Below are 24,830 nucleotides of genomic sequence, written 5' to 3'. Positions count from 1 at the left end.
GCATTCTAGGCATAGAAGGGATAGTGTACAAAGGTACAGAAGAAGTTATGCATTACACCATTAGCAAGTTGGTATGGCTGCTAGGGTATAGTGTTTGGGGGCGCGGGGGAATAGGTAGGGAGCAGTAGAACAGACTGGAAACCAGAGAAGACAAAAGCTCTATCACGAATAGAGCTTGTATTACACGCTGAGGACGAAAAGCAAGCCATTTAGGGACTTCTAACTGAAAATGGAACACTTGTACTTAAATCTTAGGGAAAAAAACACCTCCTCAGGATTGGAGAGAAGAGGTAGAAAGGGAGATGATACAAGAGTGGAAACAGGAAATGGAGACAGGTGGTCACCAGGCAAAAAATGACAAGATACTAGGCAAAAAATGACAAGATACTAATAAAATCCACGTGTAGTGGATACAGAGAAGAGGCGCAAAATATCAGAGACCTTAGAAGGGCAAGACGAGTAAGCTGAGGGAAGTGATTAAACATGAAAGGGAAAAGAAGTTTAAAGATGATAGGTTTTCACTATAGTGACTGAACAGAAAGAAGTACCATTAACTTAGAGACGAGAGAGCAGGTAGCTTGGAATAAAGGAAAAAAGTGAGGAAGAGATTAATAGGCATGGTTTTTAGACATGCTGAGTTTAAAAGGTCAACAAGGCACACAGGTTAAAATATCCAGGGCTGAAAACATGGATTTGGAAACATCAACCAATAGAAGGCAACTAATGCTCCCACTTAACTGTTTATTTATATGGGTGAATTTTATGGTACATAAAGAAAACCTCAGTAAAGACGTTTATTAAAAAGTGGAAGCAGCTATACTGACATCAAACGGTAGCTTTCAGAGCAGAGATTAACAGGTTTTATAATAACAGAATCAATAAAATAGCAAGAGACTATAACAATGCTAAACATTACACATCTAATAAAGAGTTGAAATATATGAAGTAAAACTGATAGAAATAAAAAGTAGACAATCCACAATATAGTAGGTAAATTCAACACCCCTCACTCAGTAATTCATAAAAGAGGAAAGGAAATCATCAAGGACATAAAAGACAAAAACACTATCAACCAACTCGACCTAAATGACATCTATAAAACACACTATCCAACAACAAAATACACATTTTGTTCAAATGCAAACAGAACATATACCAATACAGACCACCTTCTGAGCAGTAAAACAAGTCTCAATAAATTTAAAAGGGTTCAAACCATACAAAGTATGTTTTTGCTACAACAGAATTAAAGCGGAAATCAGTAATGTGAAGAAGGTATCTGGATAATCTCTAGAGTTGCCCCTTGAACAAGAGAGTTAGGAGCCCAAACTTCTGAGCAGTCAAAAGTCTGTGTATAACACAGTCAGCCCTCCATTTACATGGTTTTTCTGTGTACAGGTTCTGCATCCTTGGATTCAACCAATCTCAAATCATGCAGCACTACAGAATTTTACCACTGAAAAACATCCATGTTATCAGTGGACCCAGACTTCAAATTCGTGTTGTTCAAGGGCCAACTAACTGTACTTGGAAGTGAAATAACATACTTATCAATGATCATGGGATCAATAATCATGGGTCAAAAAAATTTAGTGAAATTGTGCGACAGTAGTGATGGTTGCATATAAATGTACATAAACTGAAAACTACTGAATTGTATAGTATAAGTGAGTGAACTGTATGGTATGTGAATTACATCTCAATAAAGCTCTTTTTAAAAAACTGGGATAAGAAAGTACCTTGAACTAAAAGAGAATACAAACATCAAAATTTGCGGATGAAGCTAAAGGAATCTTTAAAGGAAAATTCACATCACTAAATGTCTATATAAAGAAAAGAAGAAAGGTTAGAAGCAAAGTCATAGCATTAACCAATATATATTAGAAAAGAAAAAAAGATCTTGTACAAAGGATCTCAAGCTCTACCTTAAGACAGTAGAAAAAGAGAAAATTAAACCTAAAATTAGCAGAAGAAAGGAAACAATAAAGATAAAAGTAAAAAACAGAAAGAAAGAAAGAAAACTGAAGACTGAGAAAAACCAACAAAACCAAAAGCTAGTTCTTTGAGATTAAAAAAAAAAAAAAAAAAAGACTTCTGACAATAGTAGGGGAGGAGGGAGAAAAGCCACAAATCAGAGTAACACAACGAAAAAAAAGAAGCATAACTACAGTCCTATAAAAATTTTTTTAAAAAAGTAAAAGACTATTATTAACAATGTTAACATCAAAAACTCAACAATTTACATTCCTTGTTTAAAAAAAAATTCTCAAGAAAATTTAAGACCCAGATTACCTGAACAGCCTGTATCTATCAAAGAAACTGAATGGATAGTTAACAACTTTTCCACAAGAAAATCCCAGTTCAGATGATTTCCCTAGTGAATTCTACCAAGTATTTAAAGAAGAATTAATATCAGTTTTACAGGTCAGGAAATTGAAGAGGGAATACTTTCAACTCATCTCATGAGGGTTATTATTACCCTGATACCAGAACCAGACAAAAAGAATAAATAAATGAAAAAATAGACATGATATTTTCCTAATACCATTTATTGAAGACTATTCTTTTTCCATTGAATATCCTTGGCTCCCTTGTCAAATATTAGTTGACCATACATGAGGGTTTATTTTTGGGCTCTCGATTCTGTTCCATAATAATAATAATAGGTAATAGTACACATAATAATAGACAATAGGTCTAGTGTCTATTTTTATGCCAGGACTATACTGTTTTGATTAGTATACTTTATAGTATAGTTTGAAGCAAGAAGTGTGATGCCTCTGGCTTTGTTCTTCTTTCTCAGGATTGTCTTGACTATTCAGGGTCTTTCGTGGTTCTGTACTAATTTTAGAATTGTTTTTTCTATTTCTGTGGAAAATGCGATTGGAATTTTGATAGGTGTTGCACTGAATCTATAGATGGCTTTGGGGAGTACGGAAATTTTAACAGTATTAATTCTTCCAATTCATGAACATGGTTTATCTTCCATTTACTTGTATCGTCTCCAATTTCTTTCATCAAAATCCTGTCATTTCCAGAATATAGATTTTTCATCTCCCTGGTTAAATTTATTCCTAACCATTATTGTAATTGATGCTATTATGAATGTGAATGCTTTCTTTTTCAAATAGTGTGTTATTGTATAAAAACGTAACTTTTCTGTATGTTGATTTTTACATCCTATAACTTGACTGATTTCATTTATTAGTTTCACAGTTTTCTGTGGAGCCCAGGATTTTCTATACATAAGATCATATTATCTGCAAAGACAATTTTACTTCTTCCTTTACAAGCAGTGAGAGTGGGCATCCTTGTCTTGTTCCTGATCTTAGAGGAAAAGTTCTCAACTTTTCGCCACTGAGTATATTAGCTGTTGGTTTATCATACATGGCTTGTATTATGTTGAGGTATGTTCTTTCTATAACCAATTTATTGAGTTTTTGTCATAAAACAATGTTGTATTTTGCCAAGCGTTTTTTTCTGTGTCTATTGAGATGATCATCTGATTTTTATGTTCCAGTCTATTAACACAGCGCAGCACCTATACTCATTTGTGTATTTTGAGCCATCCTTGCATCCCAGAGATAAATACTGTTTGATGACAACGTATGATTCATTTAATGTGACGCTGAATTTGGTTTGCTATACTTTCTTGAGAATTTCTGATTTATATTCATCAGATGGCCTGTAGTTTCCTTTACTTGCATTATCCTTATCTGGCTTTGATATCAGGGTAATTCTGGCCTGATTACATAAGTTTAGGAGTATTCCCTCCAGTTAGATTTTTTCAAGAGTTTGAAAAGGATTGGCATTAAGACATCCTTAAAAGTTTATCGAATTCACATGTGAAACCATCAGTCCTGGGCTTTTTCCTATTGGGAGATGATGATGATGATGATGATGATGATGATGATGATGATGATTACTACTACTACTACTAATTCAGACTTTCTCTTTCTTCATGATTCACACTTGGTAAGTTGTATGTTTTCAGGAATGTGTCCATTTCTTCCAATTTGTTGATGTATAACTACTCATAGTACCCCCTTATGATCTTTTGTATTTCTGCAACATCAGTTGTAATGTCTCCTCCTTCATTTTGATTTTGAGTCTTTTCTCTTTCTCAGTTTAGCTAAAGATGTCAATTTTTTTACCTGTAAAAAAAAAAAAAGCAGCTCTTAGTTTTCTTGATCTTTTCTACTTTTCTATTGTTTTTCTGGAGTCTATTCATTTCTGCTCTGACCTCTGACATTTCCTGCCTTCTGCTAACTTTGGGTTTAGTTCTTCTTTTTTTTAGTCCCTTGAGGTACAAAGTTAAGTTGTTTATTTAAGAGCTTTCTTTTTTCTTAATATAGACAACTACATAGCTAGAACTGCTTTCTCCTAGAACTTCCATTCTAGAACTGCTTTTGCAGCATCCCATAGGTTTTGGTATGTTGTGTTTCCATTTTCTTTTGGGGTGGGATGGATTCTTTTATTTTCTATTTGACCCACTGATTGTTCAAGAATGTGTTGTTTAATTTCAAAATATTTGTGAATTTCCCAGTTTTCCACCTGTTATAGATTTCCAGTTCCTCTATGTACTTGATTTTTGACAGTTTTATTGTAATATGTCTTGGAGAAGATCTCCTTAGGTTTAGTTTGTTTGGAGACCTATGAGGTTCATGAACTTGGATATCCAAATCTCTCCCAAATCACTATTTCTTTAAATAAACTTTCTGCCCCCTTCTCCCTCTCTTTTTCTGGAATGCCAAAATTCTTAAACTGGTTCTAAACATACCCATAGATCACATAGACTTTCTTAATTCTTTTTCATTATTTTATTTGTTCTCCTCTGACTGTATAATTTCAAAGTTCCTGTCATGTCTCACAGATTCTTTCTTCTGCTTGGGCCATTCTGTTGTTGATGCCCTCTCTGCATTTTTTTTTCCCTTTGAGTCATTAAATTCTTCAGTTTCAGAATTTGTTTAGTTCTTTTTTTTATGACTTCTTTGTTAACTTCACATTTTGTTCATGTATTGTGCTCTTGTTTTTGTTGAATTAACTGTATTCTCCTGTAGCTCACTGAGTTTCCTTAAAACAGCTATTTTTGAATTCTTCATCAGGTAACTGTAGATCTCCATGTCTCTAGGTTCAGTTACTGAAAGATAAATGTCATCCTTTGGTGGTGGCATGTTTCCTTGGCTTTTCATGTTTCTTGGAATTTTGTGTTGCTGTTTTCACATTTAAAGTATCAGTCACTTCCTCCAGACTTTACTGCCTTCTGGGGAGAAATACCTTCCATGAGCCCCATTAAGAGATTCTGAGGCTTTCTCAGACTTTCTACAGATATACTTGCTCCCTGTTTTTTGTTCCCTCTTGTGGAAGAATTCCTAAGCTTGTATGCTTCCTCTAAATCCTGTAATGCACCAGACTCAGTGCTGACAGCCTCTCTTTTGTATTCCCAAAGGTGGCACTGTGGCTCAAGTTTGCAGTCCCTCCCTGGCCCACAGATTGGGTATGCCAAAGCTTGCTCTCACCACTGCCTTCAGGAACACGGAGAGCCAGCTGCAGAGTGGGAGGGTATATGAACGATGCATATGGGATGCTAGGGATGCCCACGAGTCTGTTAAAGGAATCCACAGGTGAGGCTTTCCTCGCAACTTGTGGTGGGCTTCTTGATGGCGTCCATGAAACAGTTAATAGGAATCATGTCCCTTTAATGTTCTCCAAGAGTCCTATCTGCCACTATCCCACTCTTTTCTCGCCCCCCAGTCGTGGAGCTCATAATTAGTACTCTGGATGGACTGAGAAGAGAAATGAGCCTCTTGAGCATTATCCTGCACAACTAGGGAAGCTGGATACTCACTCACCTGCTCTCCCTTTCCCAAGTGGGAGAAATCACAGGCTGAGATAGGCTCTCTTGGCCCTAAGCTGTGCCACACTGGGGGAGGAATGATTCAGGTAAAGGCAAGCTGTTCCTTTCACCCACTCCAATGAGTCCAAACTCATATTTCTTCCGCTCCAACAGCTAGAACTTCTCCTCTGGAAACTGAGATGTCCACCAAGGTTCTCTCATCCATGAATGACCAAGTCAGAGGTCCAGACCATAGCCAAGAAAAGCTAGAGATGGTTCACAGGCAACTGCATGGTCCACAGCTAGGACCAAGGTCAATTATCTGATTCACAGTTGAGTGAGACTCCTCCTAGGTCCCTTGGTGTATAGTGTTGGATACCACAGCACCCATAAAGGCATTTTTGTTCATAAACAGATGCCAGAATTTTTTTGGAGGGGGGGAATGAAGGATGTCTTATGCAGCCATGATGCTGATGTCACTCTTTCCTTAGCCCTTTATAAATCTTATTTTAATATTTATCATTTTCCTATGAGATCCTTAAGCTCTTTGAGTTTAGGGCATTGTCTTACTCTCTGTTATATCCTTACTGTTTGAAACATAGTACTAAATAAATATTCGATGAATGATCACATGGAAAGCCACCTTAATTCTCATTATATACCTCAGATCCTATATCATTTCAAGCTGATCATCTATGTTGATCATACTATTTCATCCCCCTATAACAAATATGGTGCTGTGTAAGTTTCTGTTTCCTTCATGGAATCATTTCGACTATTATTTCTCTCATGTATGTTGTTTTTAACCAAGCCAATTTTTATGATGTATTTCAAGAGCAAAAAAAAACCTTAACAAAATTTTGTTAATTCATTTCTCTCCTCCCTCAGATTTCACCTATAGCCTGAAATTAAAATCTAAGCACATGGAGACAGAAAGTAAATTTATGGTTACCAAAGGAAAAGGCAGGGGTGGTTGAGAGATAAATTAGGAGTATGGGATTAACAGACTACTATATATATAAAATAGATAAGCAACAAGGATTTACTATATAGCACAGGGAACTATATTCAATATCTTGTAATAATCTATAATGAAAAATAATCGGAATATATATATAATTGAATCACTTTGCTATACATCTGAAACTAACACAATATTGTAAGTCAACTATATGTCAATTAAAAAACAATTAAAATTCAATTTTAAAAAGGCACAGATGATATAGACACAGATAATTAAACCATATATGTAAAAACTCATCTTAAAACAAATCTTATAAGACCTTCAAATTGTTTTTTTGCAGTTTAAAAATACGTAATAAAAAAAGTAGTAAAATCGCTACCCCAGTATACAGGTTCTAAATAAAACAAAGCCCAGCCTTTCTGCAATAAGTCAGAGACTGAAAACGGGTATAAAGCTCAAAGGAAAAAGAAAAACCATCATATGTACTAGCTCCTCCTCCTTTCTTTAAGCTCCAGTATTTTACAAGGCTTTCACTTTCTGTCTTAGAAGGTGACTTGGTATTTTAAGTAGTCTTTTGATTGACTAAAAAAATATAAAGGATAAAAGTTGCATGGTTTTCTCATTATTCTAAAGATCCTCTCCCTAAAAATTATATATGATCATCAAAAATTACCATTAAATGGAGAGATGCCAAAGACAACACTAATATATTAGACTGTTCATTATGAAAAATCGTCAGTGCAAAGCAAAACATCACTACAGGTCATCTGTCAAGACTTGAAAAGAGTTTATATAAAATTTTATTTATAAAACGGTTTTGTTAAGTTATTCATTATTTGCCTGCGGAGTAAAATATCCTCCATTCAGGCTTTAGGGCAGCCCTTGGCCCAAAGCTGCTATTTTCACCGTTTAAGTATGTTCACCAAGTAGCCTCAACAATACCTAAGGCAGTAAGACCCAATAACAAATGCGATGGCCTCCTTATTCCAGGGAATTTCTCTAATCCCCGCCGTCCCATTTGCTGGTTTTGAACTTTCCTTTTCTTGTTTCTCTGATTTTTGTCTTATTGGCTTACATCTTCCTTCTCTGCCTGACAAACTGACCCTTCAAACTGACAACTTGTTTCTGTGGTCTACCTAGGTTTATTTAGTTTCCCCCTAAGAAATTATTTCTTAAACTGAATGTTTGTGTCATTCAAAATTCATACTAACTGAATGTCTGTGCCTCTAAAAATTCATATGTTGAAACTCTAACCCCTCAACATGATAGTATTTGGACACGGGCCTTCAGGAAGTAATCAGGGTTAGATTAGGTCATAAGGGTGAGACCCTCATGATGGGATTAGTGGCTTTATAAAAAGAGAAAGACAGAAATAGATCTTTCTTTCTCAAACTTTCTCTGCCCTCCTACCACATCACTAAAAGCACAAAAGAAAGACCATTTGATGACACAGCTAGAAGGTGGCCACCTACAAGACAGGAAGAGAGCATTCACAAAAAACCAAATCCTGCTGGACCTTGATTTTGGACCTTCCAGCTTCCAAAACTGTGAGAAATAAACTTCTGCTATTTAAGCTGTCCAGTCTATGGCATTTTGTTATGGCAGCCCAAATAGACTAAGACACCCCCAGACCCTCAGCTCGAAGCCCTATATAGTCCACAAATTAACAACAGCACAACAGTTTTTAATTTTAATGAAGTCCAACTTATCTGTTGTTTCCTTTTGCTGTCTGTGCTTTTGATGTCAAATTCAAGAAATCATCGCCAAATACAATGTCATGAAACTTTCCCCTAATTGTTCTTTCAAGAGCCTTATAGTTTTAGCTTACATTAGGTCTCTGACCCACTTCAAGTTAATTTTTTTATACAATGTCGTAGATAAAGATATTTTTCTTAAGGAATTAAGTACTTTGAACAAAGGAAAGGGAACAAGAAGCAAAGACATGACAAATAATGTTCAAGCTATAGTACAAGGCAGTGAAGCAAAGGAGGCCAGCAGTAACTTTTAGCCCCTCATCAAAATAATCCATATAATCTGCTGGGAAACAAGCTGCTAGAAGACAAGCCGCACCTAAATTTCCATGAGCTTAAAATATTATATTCACACCTGCTTGCTTAAAATGCACACACTTGCTTTGTTTTAATGTTTTATGCAGTAGATGACCTATAGTACGGATTACGCTAAAGAAAATTTGGGGTGAGCAATCCTGAGATTGACGGTAAGGGCACGAAGGAGGGCAGATATTTCCTTAGGGTGAAACAATAGCTGGTCCTAGAAAGCCAGATCATCCGTTAACAGAACTTTGTTTTGGCATGAAAGTATGCTGTTTAACCCAAGGGTAGTATCTGCTATCTTGAGATGTCCCAGAGGCAATAACAAGATAGGTACAGAAATTTTGCATACCTGAGGAGGGTGATTGTTCCTGGAAGGGATAGGCCTGAAGTTAATCAATTAATCAGCAAGCAGAATGTGGTGCTTACTGCATGGAATATCTAAAGCCTCTCCTCTTTGACCACATTTTTTTCTGAGCTGTATGCTCCTAATAAATAAGATGTCGACCAGGCTTTCGGGACCCTGGATCCAAGAGATCTTGAGCCCCCTGGTCCCATCTTTGCTCTTTACTTTGTCTCTTTGTTTCTTATGCCTTGCGTCACCCGTCCTCAGACACGGTCCCGAGCTGTGCTGGACACAGCAATAACCTAGTATTTCTCAAATGCACTATGGACATTTGGGGCAAGATAATTCAAATCTTTTTTGTGTAGAACCACCAGGCACTGTGGAGTAGTCAGCATTCCAGGCCTCCATACACTAAATGCCAGTAATGCCACCTTTTCCATGGTGACAACCAAAAATGTCCCCATGTTTCCAAGAACCCTCTAAGGGGAGCATTACCAGCCCCTTTTAAACCCCTGTACAGAAAGTGCTGAAAGGGTAGACAAGAGTCTAGAAAGACTATTTATATCAACATTTCTAAATAGCACAACACAAGTAAGAAATTCGTCCCTAACTATAATACAAGTCACCGTAATAAACTTAGGGTTCTTTTCAGTTAACCTTGTTTCTTAAGCTGTTTACATGTAATTCCCCACCTAAATTCAGGAATTCACCACTATATTGGTAGCAGAATCCCTTCTCTTCCCATAGAAGCCAGAAGGTTCAAGATACTTGAATCTTTTTATCATCCAACAGCAAGGCAAGGACCTATTACCTACACTTAGGCAATCATATGCTCTGGCTGGGACTACAGATCCAAGTGATATAAAGAAACAAGAAGTCAATTTTAGAAATCACTCAGGAAGCAGAGGAATCCAGTGTCCAGTGGTAGCAAAGCCATAATTAGTGCTCAGTGACCAGCAGCACTGACAGTGGTACACTAACTCTTCCTTAACCTTCACCACAGTTCTGCATACCTGGGTTCCCTTAATGACTGACTATACTCTAAACCTAGTTCTCCAGACTTTATGTCATTTCTGAAAGCCAACCAATTTCCTTCCAACAAACACCTTTTTTGCACACATTACAGTTGGTTTCTACTATTTGTACCCAAGATTCCTATCCTTTCTTTTTAATGTAAATGGAAGAGGAATTCTGGGACTATGATCTAAGCACATCTCTTTGACTCACTTCCTTCAAATCCTTCTAAGGCAATTCAACCAATGCAGAATGGAAAATTCTGACCCATCAACACCAATGAAAAATAGGAGTCTCACCTACATGTTTAAAACTCCAAATTATTCTGAATATGGCATAAATGAGAACAAGGTAGAATGCAAACAACCAATAAATATGTTTAAAAAATATTTCAGTGGGGTGAGTCTAGCTCAGTAGTAGAGCGTATGCTTAGCATGAACAAGGTCCTGGGTTCAATCGCCAGTACCTCCATTAAAAATAGTAATAATAATTGTTTTAATGTTTTAAATATTCCACCTTACTAGTCATAAGGGGGGAAAAACTAAAATTGGCATTGGATTGGTAAAGATTTTTAAAATCTAACTATACCATGGTTTGCAAAGATTCTGGTACAACTTCTTTAGGGACTAACTTAGCAACAAAATTTGGAGTTAATGATACTCATACTTTACAACTCAATAATTCTATTACTAAGTTTTCACCTTGGAGAAAAAAAAAGTGCCCAAATACACATGTACAAGAATGTTTTCACAGTAAAAATATGGAATTAACCTAAAAAATCTATCAACAGGGGCATATAAAAACAATTTGAGGTTTAATCACACAATGGAATACAAGGCGAATAAAATAACTGAACCAGAACCTAATATGTTAACATACATAAATCATTTTTAAAACGCTAAATTAAAAAACTTGCTGAATGAGATATTTAATGTTTAAGAATATGCAGAACAATATAACTATATGCATTTATTTGCATATATAATTTATATCAATATATACATTACAGAAGTATAAAAGCATGTACTGAGAAAGACAATGTCAAACTCAGGCTAGAGGTTTACCTCAAAAAGGGTAATCCTCATCTAAAATAGGAAAATGTTAAGATCTGAAATAGTGGATACAGTGACATGAATATTATCTGTTAAGACTTTTATGTATGCTTGTAACTTCTTAGAAATCAAGAATGATGGAAAGGACTTACACCAGATATCAAAAAATACTATTATATACTATTATAAAACTATTAAAAGTGTGTTTCTTTGGGGAATAACCAGAAAGATCCATAGGGGATTTAAAGAAAAAACATTCTACGTATTCTGGGATATACTCTTTTATTTAAATAATCCCCTGATGACAGACATATAGATCATTTACAGTATGTCATGTTAAAGCTTCAGGGGACATTCTTAAATTTCTCTGTGCACTGATGTAAAGATTTTCCAAAGATAAGTTTAGAAGAATTGCTGAATCAAAGAATGTGTACTTTAAATTAGTTAACATTACTAAACTATTCTTCACAAAAATTCTATTAATTTACATTTACACCAGCAGTGTAAGTGCAAGAGGAGCCAGCTGCTCAGTGTTTACTGCACCCTATATATTACCAACCTTTTTTAAGCAGAGGGAAAAACCTAGGTCATGAAAAGGTAAAATGCTTAATGGTATCACAGATTAACAGAAAAATAATTCACATTTTTACATACATCAAGTAAGTATAAACTTTGTATCACATGCTACCTTACTGCAAAGTAATTGAGAAAGTCATGTATGCACATGTAACTTTACTATAAACTTACAAATATAACCCTATGAAGCTACATATAATTAGTTTTAGATACATGAATACATACAATTGTGCCAGATCTCAATTTAGGACAATGATCTACATTTTTTTTTAGATGCCAGGGTCTGGTTCCTTACTGAAAAAAGTTTCAGAACATTGCAACTCACTTCCATATAACCCAGTCCATATGCCAGAAATGCATAAATTAACGACATAAATGCATTTTAGGAAAAAAAGAAAAGGAAAGGAAGAAAGATTAACACTATAACGTACCTGAACTCTCAAAAAATGCCAATGATCAGAAAGCATATACCTGAGCCTCACCCTAGATGAAGTTATCTCTAAGACCCCTAGAATCTGATTCCAAAGATAACAATATATGCTTTAAGACAATGTTAAGATTTGAATCTAAGGTTTAAATTTTTCAGTAGTGTCCAAGTAAAAATTAATCTATAATATTCTCCAATAATCTCAATACTTAGTATAATGCTTAGTACATCATAAACACTCAAAAACACTTGCTGAATAAATGAATGTGACCATTTTTTTTAACAGTAACATCAATATCACTAAGCAGACACCAAGAGATCTGCAAAAGAGAGGTTGATAATACAGATAAGTAAATGTCAAAAATGTAAAAGGAAAAACAATACATTGTTCTTTGTAGTCTCCCGATGATTTCATATCCTTTTTCTTTTAACTATTTATATAACTTATCTATAAAGTTCTTATTAAGATATCGAGAATGAAAGAACACTTTCAATGGCATCTTTCAATATTAAGGTTAGGAAATTATAGTTCTAAATTAAAGAAAATTTAGCATCAAGAATAGTAAGAGCCTTCACAGGATATGAGGTCCGAATTACTCAAGGACTCTTGTTTTACACAGAATCTTTCCTAAAGTCTTAGGTAACAAATCAATAAATGTAATTGTTAACTGAGCTCAAAAATGACACCTAGAAACTGTAAATAGTATTACCTCAGGCCAGTATTAAAAATGTTCAATAAATTATACTTTTAAACTTAGAAATAAGAATGTATAAAACAGCATTTCAATAACTTATACTTTTTAAACTGGATTATATTTAAATCTATATAATAGACTTCATTATGTAAATGAATTCATCATTTATGAAATGATTTTTAAACCTTAATTTTTATATGTAGAAATGACACTAATTCCTATTTAGAATGCACTGTATTTTCAAAGTATTTGTCATGTCTTGAAATAAATTACTACACATTCTTCAGCCTCTGCTTCATAAAATTACTAGTATTTCATATGCATGAGTTAGAATCTTTAAAGATTCAGTCAATTCCCTCATTTTGTAAATAAGGCACAGAGATGTTAAAAAACTTAACAAAATAGATCCAACAAGTAAGGGTAACACTGAAACTAGGGCCCCTGTCTTTTAACACTGAGCTCAATGTCCTTTTAAATATACATAATGGCTTCCTTTGGACAACATAAAATTTCATGATAGATTATTGGAGGAGATTTTCCTTTACAATAAATCCTAAAACCCAATCTGTAAATAACCCCCCAGGGCCTGCTTCATTACAGCCATATTCTAAAAGAAATAAATTCCAGCAAAAATTTAATGCCAATCAAAATAAACTTTTCTGACAGAATTTGCACAATTATGGAAAATGAAAGTAGCAAAGTGATTTTCCTAGCCAAGAATATGTAGAGTCAACCTAAATCATAAGTTAAGTATTTTTATAACTTTCAAACAATAGTAAACATAATCATTGCCCAGTTAGTCAATTAAATTAATGTTTATTACCATGTACTACTGATTTCAAATAGATGTTTAGCTTCTTGGTAACAACTTTCCAATCATGGCTTGATCTAAATTTTACAGTGTCCATAATACCCAACTTACAGCTCTGATGTGAAGACTAAATGTTAAATATGTGAAAACACTTAACACCTACTTTCTATTGTTTTCTTCCTTTTTTCCTAAAGAAGGAAAAATTCAATGTGAAGGCATGCAAAATACCTTAGGTACATGTGCACCAATAAGTATTTTCTAGATAGGGTCGATACGAATAATTCCCTAGTTTTAAAAATTATTTTTAATAAAGTGTATTTTATTAAGGACTGTATCTTTCTCATTTTATGACATCATTTGTCCTACTTTTGCAACTTATCTCTCAATACTTCCTTGCATTTTGTTTATATCTCCTCTTGTGTAATGTGTCATCTTGCCATGGACGTCATTTATTCAACAGATATATGTATTTATTAAGGACCAAACACACATCAAGCATTGGAGATATAAAAATAATTCAAAGACAGTCATTTGTCCTCAAGCAACCCTTGTTGTATTGGGAGAGACATACACAAGCAAATGACTATAACTATGCAATCATAGACAATACATGAGGAAAGATAAAAGTACATGGGTATAAAAATACCTAAAGGCAGGGAAAGTAAGGAAATAAATCTGTGGATGTGGGTAATCTCAGCTCTTAATGGATAAATTAATGTTAGCAAGAATGCTGTAGATCAGAGAACGTTATTAGAAATAAAATTAAATGCAAATCAAAGTAATTCAAGCACAGATTTACAATACTAAATAATGATATTAAAAAATAAAATTAATCTTAAACTACATACTACAGAGGCTACATAATCTACTTAAGTCTATATCAATAACATGGAAGAAATATTCTGAAACTGTATGTCTGAATCTTTAATAAGAAAAATCAAAAGAAATATTAATAAATAAAAGTGAATAAACATTTCATAACCCTAGGCACTTGTTATAAAACCCAACAGAAAAGTTGGGGAAGGCAATTTAGTTTTAAAGCAAATAAACTATGCTCAAACAAATTTAATTTCCTTAAAACATTTAACTTCATCCAATAAATAAGTTCACATATTAACATTCAACTTCTGGGGCACTGAACAGTATGTCATCTACAGGAATTTCCAACACTGACTGACCAACATGAAAATCAGGACTTACACCTTGGCATTCTGCATTTTAACCATAACATACTAATATTTTATTCTTTTCTGAGAAGAATGAAAAACATACTGATTTTATAACGCTGAACTAATAAAAGCGAAGTCACTATCACTGTGCTTAGGATCAAAATTAGACTTTAAATAAGACTATACAAAATGTCATCTGGTGAGCAGCCCCAAAATACAGCCTCTTCCAAATCACTATTAACACTCTGATCACCTACTGTGGATCGGGTGCCCCTGAGGAAACACAACTGTCACCCAGATTTCGGTGTCAAGGCAATTAACATGTTAATACTTATGAAAGATGCAGAAAAGAATAAAAACTCAGACTATCAAAAAAATGAGTCATGTTAGAATCTGGAAGAATTCCTTAGTAACTTATAAGCCATACCTTTACTTCATGAAACAAAAAATGTCCAAACTACTGTCCTACCCCAAATGTAAATTATCTCAGAGACCCAAGGGTCTGCCCCCATGAAAAAACGGGACAGAGAACTCCATATAGTCAGAGCACTGTTCAACTTGCCTTTCCCCAAGATCTCTTCCCAATTCTTTCCTTACCATCTAACTAGCTCCTGGAGGATGAGGGCAGAGAGCACATGGAAGTAGAGTGAAAACCTGTTCTAGCTGGTAGAAGGCAAGACAAAGAGGATCTCAGCAGCTGTCCATGCTGCCTACTGTACTCGGAATTGTGAAAACTACTCTAGAGCCCAAACAGTTGAGAGGGCTAAAGATAACAGTAGAACAGAGGAAACAGACTGAGAGCTATACAAATTAATCTGTCCTCCAACTACAGAGTTGAAAAGGGTATTCACTCAGTATATAAACAGCTCCAAGAAAAAAAAATGCAACAAAGGCATCTACATCAGATTGCTGATAAATGTCAAGTATAAACTGACCTTACCTTATTCACATCCAAACAAAGAGAAGTAGGAAAAGTAACCACAAGCCAACTGGGGAGAATACATTACAAGAGAAAGTCCAGCAGACATAGAGGATAAAATGTGTGACCTCCCTAAAACAGGAGTAGAAAGCCGTAAGTGAAGAACAGGATGGGGGAATGAGGGTGGGGAGGCGGGGTGAGGGGAAGGCATGGAAGAGACAGGAGATGAGGAAAGATAATAAAAATCATAACAGTGAGATTTAAAATTTCTACTCTTGCAAGAAAAAGAAAAACTGAATCAAGTTAGAGGTATAAATCATGACATGAAAAACCTATGCAACTCTCATTATAAAGCACACTGCAATCTGGACTAGCCGTATGTCAAGTTCAATAGCCACGTGACACTACTGAGAACCATACTGCCTAGGACAAGTTTACAGTGGTTATGTTTAGTACAATCACACAGCTAGTTAGTAAAAACCAAGACGCAATTTTAAGTCCTTCTTAACCCCAAAGCCTATTTTATTTTTTTACCTCACAGATTTTTTTATTGAAGTACAGCTGATTTTTAGGCTAGTTTCATGTGTACAGCAAAGTGATTTGGTTATACACACACACACACACACACACACACACACACACATATACACATATTCTTTTTCAGATTATTTTCTATTATAGGTTAGCACAAGATATAGTTCCCTGTGCTATACAGTAAATCCTTGTTGTTTATCTATTTTATACTTAGAGTGTATCTGTTAATCCCATACTCCTAATTTATCCCTCCCTCACCCCTTTTCCTTTGGGTAACCATAAATTCATTTTCTGAGTCGGTTTTTGTTTTGTAAGTAAGTCCATTTGGATCATTGTTTAGATTCCACATGTAAGTGATATTGAATCGTATTTGTGTTTCTTTGTCTGACTTACTTCACTTAGTATGATAATCTCTAGGTCCATCTGGGTTGCTGTAAATGGCAAAATCTCATTCTCTTTAATGGCGAGTTATATTCCATTGTTTATATACACCAAATCTTCTTTATCCATTTATCTGTTGATGGACACTTAGAGTGCTTCCATGTTTGGTTTATTGTAAATAGTGCTGCTGTAAACACTGGGGTCCACGTATCTTCTCAAGTTAAGTTTTTGTCTTCTGGACATATGCCCAAGAGTGAGTTTGCTGGATCATATGGTTATTCTTAAAGCTTTTAGTTTTAAAGGAATCTCCATTGTTTTCCATAGTGGCAGCACCAATTTACATTTCTACCAACAGTGTAGGAGGGTTCTCTTCCTTCTACATCCTCTCCAGTATTTATTATTTGTAGACTTTTTAATGATGGCCATTCCGACCCATGTGAGGTGATACCTCATTGCAGTTTTGACCTGCATTCCTACAATAACTAGCAATGTTGAGCATCCTTTCCTGTGCCTGTTGGCCATTTGTATGTCCTCTTTGGAGAAATGTCAGTTTAGGTCTTCCACCTGTTTTTTTATTGGGTTGGTTTTCTTTCTTGATATTTAGTTGTATGAGCTATTTGTCAGATTTTGGTTTTGTTTTTATTGACATATAGTTGATTTACAATGTTTTGTTAGTTTTTGGTATACAGCTTAGTGATTCAGCTATACACATACATACATCCTTTATCATAATCTCCAAAGCCCACATATTTTAAAAACAAAACAGCAAAGCCCATTTATATAATGCCATTATATAAAACAAATGTCAGTTTTAAAAGGGAAAGAAATTAATAAGTAAAATTTTGATTAGATAGGTCTATTATGTATACAAATCACAAACATGACACTTGATGTATATCAGTGTATACTTACAACAACGTTCACGTGAATGATAACCAATATCTGTTCTGGTGACTTTAAAATCACAGGTGCTAAAAATGACTGTCATAAACATCAAACTATACATTTTATGTCATCATCTGGAAGGTATGTTGTTTGAAAACTCTGAATTATTTATGATTCACTTAACAGAAGGGAATATAGGTTTTCTCATGAAAATATTTTATCCTAAATTGATGCAATATGAATTATATATTCCTTAGTAGTCCGTAACCATGTCACCCAGACACTGGTGGTTATCCTGAACTACCTCCTCCTCGTGTCTTAGGCCCCATATTCAGTCAACCACCACCTTCTGTGAAACTTAACAATTTAATATCTCTTGAATCAACTACTTTTCTCCACTAATTTCTCTCCTTCTCCACTCTCACCACTGTAGTCTAAGCCAATATTCTCTGTGACCTAGACTCTCCTGATTGCACTGCATTTCCTCCTGTTCTCCAATCTAGTGTTTACACTGAAACTAAAGTGATTATTTAAATTTTTCAAAATATTAAGTGATTACAGCATTACCTTGTTTTAATGCAAACTCTTAATGACTTTCCATAATATGTAGGATAAAGATCAAAATACTTGACTAAAAACTCTCCTGGATCCTACCTAGGGATTCCAAACTCAACAACAACCAGGTTACATATTAATTCTAATGAATTTACAAATCTAATGATTTATTTATCTGGCAACTTAACTGAGTGACATAAAATAAAGAGCTCATGCCCCTGTAGAGGAAGTAGCTGTTGCCTGGATCCAGCTGAGTGTTGCCACCAGAAAATACAGACTTGGATGTTGCTATATCCTCCAATTTTTTAAGAGAAATCAGAAATCCAGACTTTTCTGTGACATTTCCCGATATGTGAATGCTGGCAACTAATTCAAACTTTTCGAACAATAAGGAGGCCGAATCTGACCTCTCATCTAATCTCCTCACCTAGCCCCACACCAAATAATCTCTACACCAGCCATACTGAATATTTCTGTGATAAACCAAAGCCTTTCTGTGTGTCCCTAGTTTCTTGTTTGTAGGAAAAAGGCTTTCAGCCTCCTAGACCTCCCCTGAGTTCCAAAGGGCAGATTAAAACAGTTACTAATTAGGGGAGAGAGGGAACACCAAAAGAATAACAATAGTGCAGCCTCTTCCAGGACTGTGCATAACCAAATGATACATATCTCTAAATTCTTCCACTGGAACTAAGGCTCCTACCCTGGTAGCGGATGGTAACTTCAGGCTGAGCACAATAAGCAGGTAGACCCCAGACTGCTTGGAACCGGAAGGCTGATGATTGAGATTCCTGGAATACCACCGTTACCTTACCACCAATCCATGAGAGGAAGGTCACAAACCCCGCAGACCTCCTCCCCAAATTTTGCCTATGAGAACACTTCCCAGATAGCCACGGGGGAATTTGAGTCTTTAAAGGACGAGCTGCCCCATTTTCCTTGCTTGGCCTTTGCAATAAACCTTGCTCTGCTCCAAACTCCCATTTCAGTATGGCCTCACTTTGCACATGAACTTGGGTTCGACAACAATACCAAGCTTTTTTCTACCTTTAGGGCTCTCACACTTCGTGTCCTCTGCTTTGACCACTTTTTTCCCACATCTCTATTTTGCCTAGCAACCTCCTACTTTTAAGTTTCTGAGCAGCTGTTTCCTTAAGAAAGCTTTCCCTATTCCCGTTGCCTATCTCTGAGCCCTCACCCTCAATCCACAGGCTAAATCACATACTTACGTGCCCTTATAGCACTGAGCACATGAAACTCACCACATCTAAAGAATAAATTTATTTATTTATTGCCTGTCATCTCCCCCCACCACCCCCACCACCATGGGAAGCTCCATAAAAGCAGAGCCTGACGTAAAGCAGGTATGCAATACCCATTTGTTGTTAAGTAGTTTGGTTATAAAATGTTCCTTTAGACAATAAGGTTTTGGTGTACTTTAAAAATATTAATTAATCCTTACCAAACTTTTCCTAAACCAGCACAGTATTTAAAGGTTAGTAGACTCAGAATTAAAATAATTAAAACTATATAACTATTGATAATAACAGCTAATATTTATTGAGCATTTACTAAATGCTAGGAACTATGCTGAGCACTTTGCAGGTACTATCTCGTACAACACAACAATCTGTAAAGTGGATGTCACTGTCATCCAGAGGAAGTAACTTAGGCACAGAGTTTAAAAATTCGCTCAAAATTAAACATCTAATCAGTGACAAACTAGGATACAAATCCATGTAGTCTGATTCCAGAGCTTAAGCACCTAACTACTACACTAATTAATTAAGAAGAGCCAATTCAACAAGTATCTTTTAAATACTATGAATTAGAAATAATGGCCATGATTTATTTTTATTACTTATCCATTAATGTAAGGTTCCTCATCCCTCTATCCTGCACCCTTCTCCACACACACAAAATTATGATAAATTACCAATTTGTATTTTCCAAATTAAGAAAGATGGTTTTCTGACCCACATCCAAAACAGGTACGATCTTGGTACCAACTAAGTCTGTTAAAATATTATCTTTCTGAATTACTTTTAAATATGTTGATGTTTATATATTAATATTTTATATTTTACATTTTAAACATCATTTGAATGATCTCTAAATTGAAATGTATTTCATTGCTTAAATTAGAAGAATTCTTATAACTACAGACTGTGTTTTCAGATAGGGTGACAATTGATAACATACTAATAAGCAAACAAAAATAAACTGATATAACCACATAAATATGCACAGAAATAATACAGGGATTCCTGGATACCTGAACTCTCATTATTCAAATTCTTGCTTTCAAAAACTCAGGATCCAAATAGATTTGAATAAATTCTCACATATATCACTTGTTATCCAGACTCTTCCTATCAAAAATCCAGGATTTGGGAGAATTCAATAATCAAGCTCTCACTCCAAACTAAGGAACCAAGTAGCTTCAGATAGCGAAATGCAAGCATATGTATTCAAGAGCTACATAAATCTAAGAATTACAGTTTTAAGAGATTTAAATAGTCTTTTAAAAATGTGAATAAAATGCACATATCTGTATTTTCATTCAAATTTTAAATTTTCCTATGTGAATGTTTTTAAACTAGAATGTACCGTACTTTTTAACTTTTAGACCACACTTAAAATATAAAGGAAACTGTTAAGTATATACTGTTAAGTATATGATAGATTACTATAATAGAGTTAAATAATGTTAATGTGTGGCTTCAAAGATTTCTGAAGTCAGTCCTAATATATTTTTTTTTAATACTTATCATAGCTGGTATAAACACCAAGGGAAATAAGGTTTTCAAGGAAAACAGTACTTTCAAGTGTTAATTTTTCAGCAACATATTTCACAGAATGTATCAGATTTTTCTTAAAGTCACAAAGAGTAAGGGGCAAAATAAAAGAAAGACATGAAAAGAGAACAGAGGTTGAAAATAATAGCAAAAATTTCAAATTAATTTGGTTACAGAAGAAAAGTATGGAAAAATTTTAGAAGTAATTACTCCATAAGGTTCAGCCAAAAGTCAAAGCAGCAGGGAAATAATCAACTAGATTGAGAAAAGAAGAAACCAGCTCTCATTACAGCAGTGCATTTTCCCACAGTATTTAACTTACGATCGCACCTCAACACAAGCTTTTCCAAAACCATCATGCTTGATGAAAAGTTAAAACTAACATCAGTTGAAAACAGAATTCAGGCTTATGATTTTTTTTTACATACTCAAAAATTATTTTAAAACATAGAGAAAAGAGGGGAAAGATTTAGAAGGTTAAAAAAAAAAAAACTGTAGGTCTGAAAAAAAGTAAACTACTGTCCCAAGTTCTTCTTTTGACACAAATTATACAAATGATTTAAAAAGACTGTAACTAGAGCTCCCATTTTAAACTAATTTGGCTATATTCTCCCAAGAGCTCACTTAAGATTTGGTGATTTGAAAAAATTAAATCAATCAAATTCTAAGAGTTACTTGACACATTCCAACTCTTCCATTAAAAAAAAAAATCAGAGCAAAAACTAAATTAAAAAAAAAATCACAAAATCCTGTCTACAAGATTCACAGAGTGACATGACTTAAGATTCAATGATACCTTTAATTTAACTGAGTACATATAGAACACCAGAACACATCTATGGTCCCCATGTTTGGCTTCCTAAAAAGCTAAGATCCACTACTAAGCTTTAAGCCAGAGAATGAGGGCCCTTTGGGAGAAAACAAACCCTTAGGCGATGTCAGGAGTCAATGGAACTATTTCGCTGGGTGGTACAACGACTGAATGCAACACATTCTTAATAAATGAAGGTACAGTATATGTCACTATTTCTTCAGGTTAAGTTCTCATACTCCCAATCCCCATTGGTACAACACCATCAGACACATCAGACTCAACTCCACAAACAGCATCTCTGAGCACAAATGTTCCTCCTGTATAAAAGGAAGGAGCTGGACTTTAGATGGGGCCCTAGAAGTCCTTCTGCTTTATAGTTCTATTTAACCGGTTCTGAAATAACAATACAACTCTCACGACTCAGGGAAAGTTACATTTTACTACCAAAAAATGACCCATTTGATGCAATAAACCATACCTTGCTCAGCTAAAAGTTAATACCAGAACTTCTTAAATAAACAAACCTGTGTCTGTGTTCATCTGGTCCATGGATCAGGAAAACTCCAGGGTTTTTAGCCCCTTTGCCGGCATCTACATGAGGAATTAACACATCTTCCAAACCCAGATCAAAGCGTTTGTGTTTTGAAGAGTCTGGAAGGAAGAAGAATGCCCCAAAACACAGGGTGATGAAGGCACTTAGAATAAGGAGGAGGATAAACTTCTCGGAAAGTCTCAATGTAGCCCTGTGATGCGGGAAGGAAGGTGGGCCCAGGTTCAGAGGTGGTATCCTTCGTCCAGAGAGGGGTAGCAGGGCTGGGGTAGTCATCGTTTACGCTCTTGGGCAGAATATTTTATAAAGTTCTCATCTTTTACCAAACGTACGATACACTGAACAGTCTTCAAAATCTTGGCCAAAACGGAAGAACTCAATTTTTCGCCTCCTAAAGGACTGTTGTGCTTTTCAATAAGGTACCTCTTTCACGCCCGTCTAATTACATGCAGAAACGCGTGTAGCTCCCAAACGATCACTAGTTTCTGTCCGGTAACAAATTTTCTGCCATTTGTCTTTCAGTACCTCATTGGATAATTACAAGTCTCCTTCTCATTCCCAAGCGGAGATCAGGCAAGCAACACCGCAGAGAGGATGCAAGGTGGGTTCTTCCATTCCTGCACCTCGGGGAGATGCTCCAACGGGATCTCCCGCCCCAAAAGGGAGCCTGGCGTGAACCGAGGAGTTGGGGAAGGTTCGCTTCAGTTCCTCCGAAGCTTCGATTCCAGAACCTCTTACCCTCAGTGGGGGGAAAATAAGGGGCTGGCTCCTCGGAAGTCGGCCAAGCTGGAGGAATGTCTCCCGCCCAGCCGGGAAGCCGAAGCAGCGGCGCTGGGCGATAAGCAGGAAGGAGGGCTCGGACGCCCGCGCCTCCCGACGCAGTCCCGGGGCTCCCGGCGCCGGCGAAAGCTCCGACGCTGCCCCGTCGGCGGCCGGCGCGAAGGGCATCCGCGTCCAAAATACCTGCGCCCTGCCCGCCGCGGCGGCCGCGGCCGCTGTTGCTACCGCCCGGGTCTGTCAGGGAGCGGAACTTCCTCCTCGGCGGCCACTGAGAAGCCCGGGCGTGGGCAGGGGGAGGGGACGCGCGGCGGCCGCCCCCGCCCGGCACCTCCTCCTCCTCCTCCTCCTCTCTCCGCGGCCGCTTAACTTAACCCCGGCGCGGGCACCCGAGCGAGGCCGCCGCTGACCCTGCCGTGCCCGGTCGCGGCGACCGAGCCCCCGCGGCCCCGGAAGAAGACGAGCCGCGGCCCCCCGGTCCGAGAGCCCGGGGCAGGCGCCTGCTCATTCCTCGCTCAGCCCGGGGGCGGCGGCAGCCCCGGGCGCACGGGAGGGGCCGCGCCTCGGGCGGGCAGAGGTCAGCTCTGTCTCCTTCCTCCCTGGCCGCCGGCCGCCGTGGGGGCCTCCTCCGCGCCGCCTCGGGCCCCTCGCAACTGCTCGCTCTGGCTGCACCGGCGGCGGCTGCGGGAGAGGCAGCGCGTCCACGCGGTGCGGGGCTGCGGCCCGGTCCTCGTCCTGTGGCTCCCTAGGCCAGGAGGGCGCGGAGCAGCCGGGGGCCGACACCCGTTGGGCACACGCCTGGGAAGGAGCTGGCGTGTGGGGGTGGGGCGGAAGGCGCGGGCCGGCCTCCGGCCCGGACTCGCGAGTGGGCGTCCCCGGGCGGCGGAGTGTGAGGTGCGCGCGCACGCTCCCGGCCCCGCCGCCGCCGCCGCCGCCCCTCCCCCTCCCCGCCCGGCCCGGCCCGGCCCGGCCCGGCCCGGCCCGCGCGCCCCCCGGAAGCACTCTGCCCCCGCGGCTTGGGCACGCGAGGCGAGAAGGTCGCCCGTCCGTGCTCCACTTGGAACTTCACTGGTGCCAGGCTTTGCCATTGCCAGTTCGTGGGATTGACCGGCTTTTGGGGGACGGGGGAGGGCTCAGGTCGCCAAGGCTTCGCCGCAGTCAGGGGTTACTAGGACTAGAGGGTCCTCATGGCTAAGGTTAACGTTTAATCATGGTCTGGAAATCTTGTCTTTGATTATGGACCATTGGTCCCTAGGACTCAACGACTGGGTCTTCAACTCCTTACGTGCAGCGCATGTGCACGTCCTTGGCACCCGAGGCTCGATTCATCAATACTGGGTGCCCACCGTGTGCCAGGTTCTGTTAAAAATAAAATGGTGACCTTCGGTTAGGTTTCCTGTCCCAGGGGTCTGACAGCCGCCCATATGACCCTACATGACAACAGCCTGGTTGTGGTTCAGTTTCTGGAAGACATTTCTCTCTTCATCTCCTTCACGTTTCTCACCGCCCCCTCTCCCATAAAAGAGATAACAGGTATGAGCCCGGAGGTGCTAAAAGCCCAAAAAGACTCATTTTTAAAGTATTGTTTAAATTCAGGCTTGAAAGCAATCTAAGTTGAGTCTCTTATCCATAGGATTGAGAAGAACGTTTATGATTAAATACAAAAAATTTCTTTGTAA

At 37.5% G+C, this 24,830-nt stretch overlaps 1 protein-coding gene across 4 annotated transcripts in view; it reads right to left on the bottom strand.

Annotated features, from left to right (window-relative positions):
• Positions 1–23,344, bottom strand: part of MAN1A2 (mannosidase alpha class 1A member 2) — a 149,153-nt gene extending 125,809 nt beyond the window's left edge. For 2 of the 4 annotated variants that reach the window (XM_010968097.3, XM_045505857.2), the window contains exon 1: positions 22,349–23,344. In XM_010968097.3, the coding sequence (XP_010966399.1) occupies positions 22,349–22,650 (302 nt within the window). In that variant the 5' untranslated portion in view covers positions 22,651–23,344. The remainder of the gene's footprint in view (positions 1–22,348) is intronic. The other 2 variants (XM_074370275.1, XM_045505859.2) reach the window with 1 other exon arrangement.
• Between the last annotated feature and the right edge of the window lie 1,486 nt (positions 23,345–24,830).

Source organism: Camelus bactrianus, chromosome 9 (assembly GCF_048773025.1).
Source record: "Camelus bactrianus isolate YW-2024 breed Bactrian camel chromosome 9, ASM4877302v1, whole genome shotgun sequence".
Classification (NCBI taxonomy): Eukaryota; Metazoa; Chordata; class Mammalia; order Artiodactyla; family Camelidae; genus Camelus; species Camelus bactrianus.
Note: the sequence above shows the minus strand (reverse complement) of the source record. Positions and strands in the feature narration are given on the sequence as shown.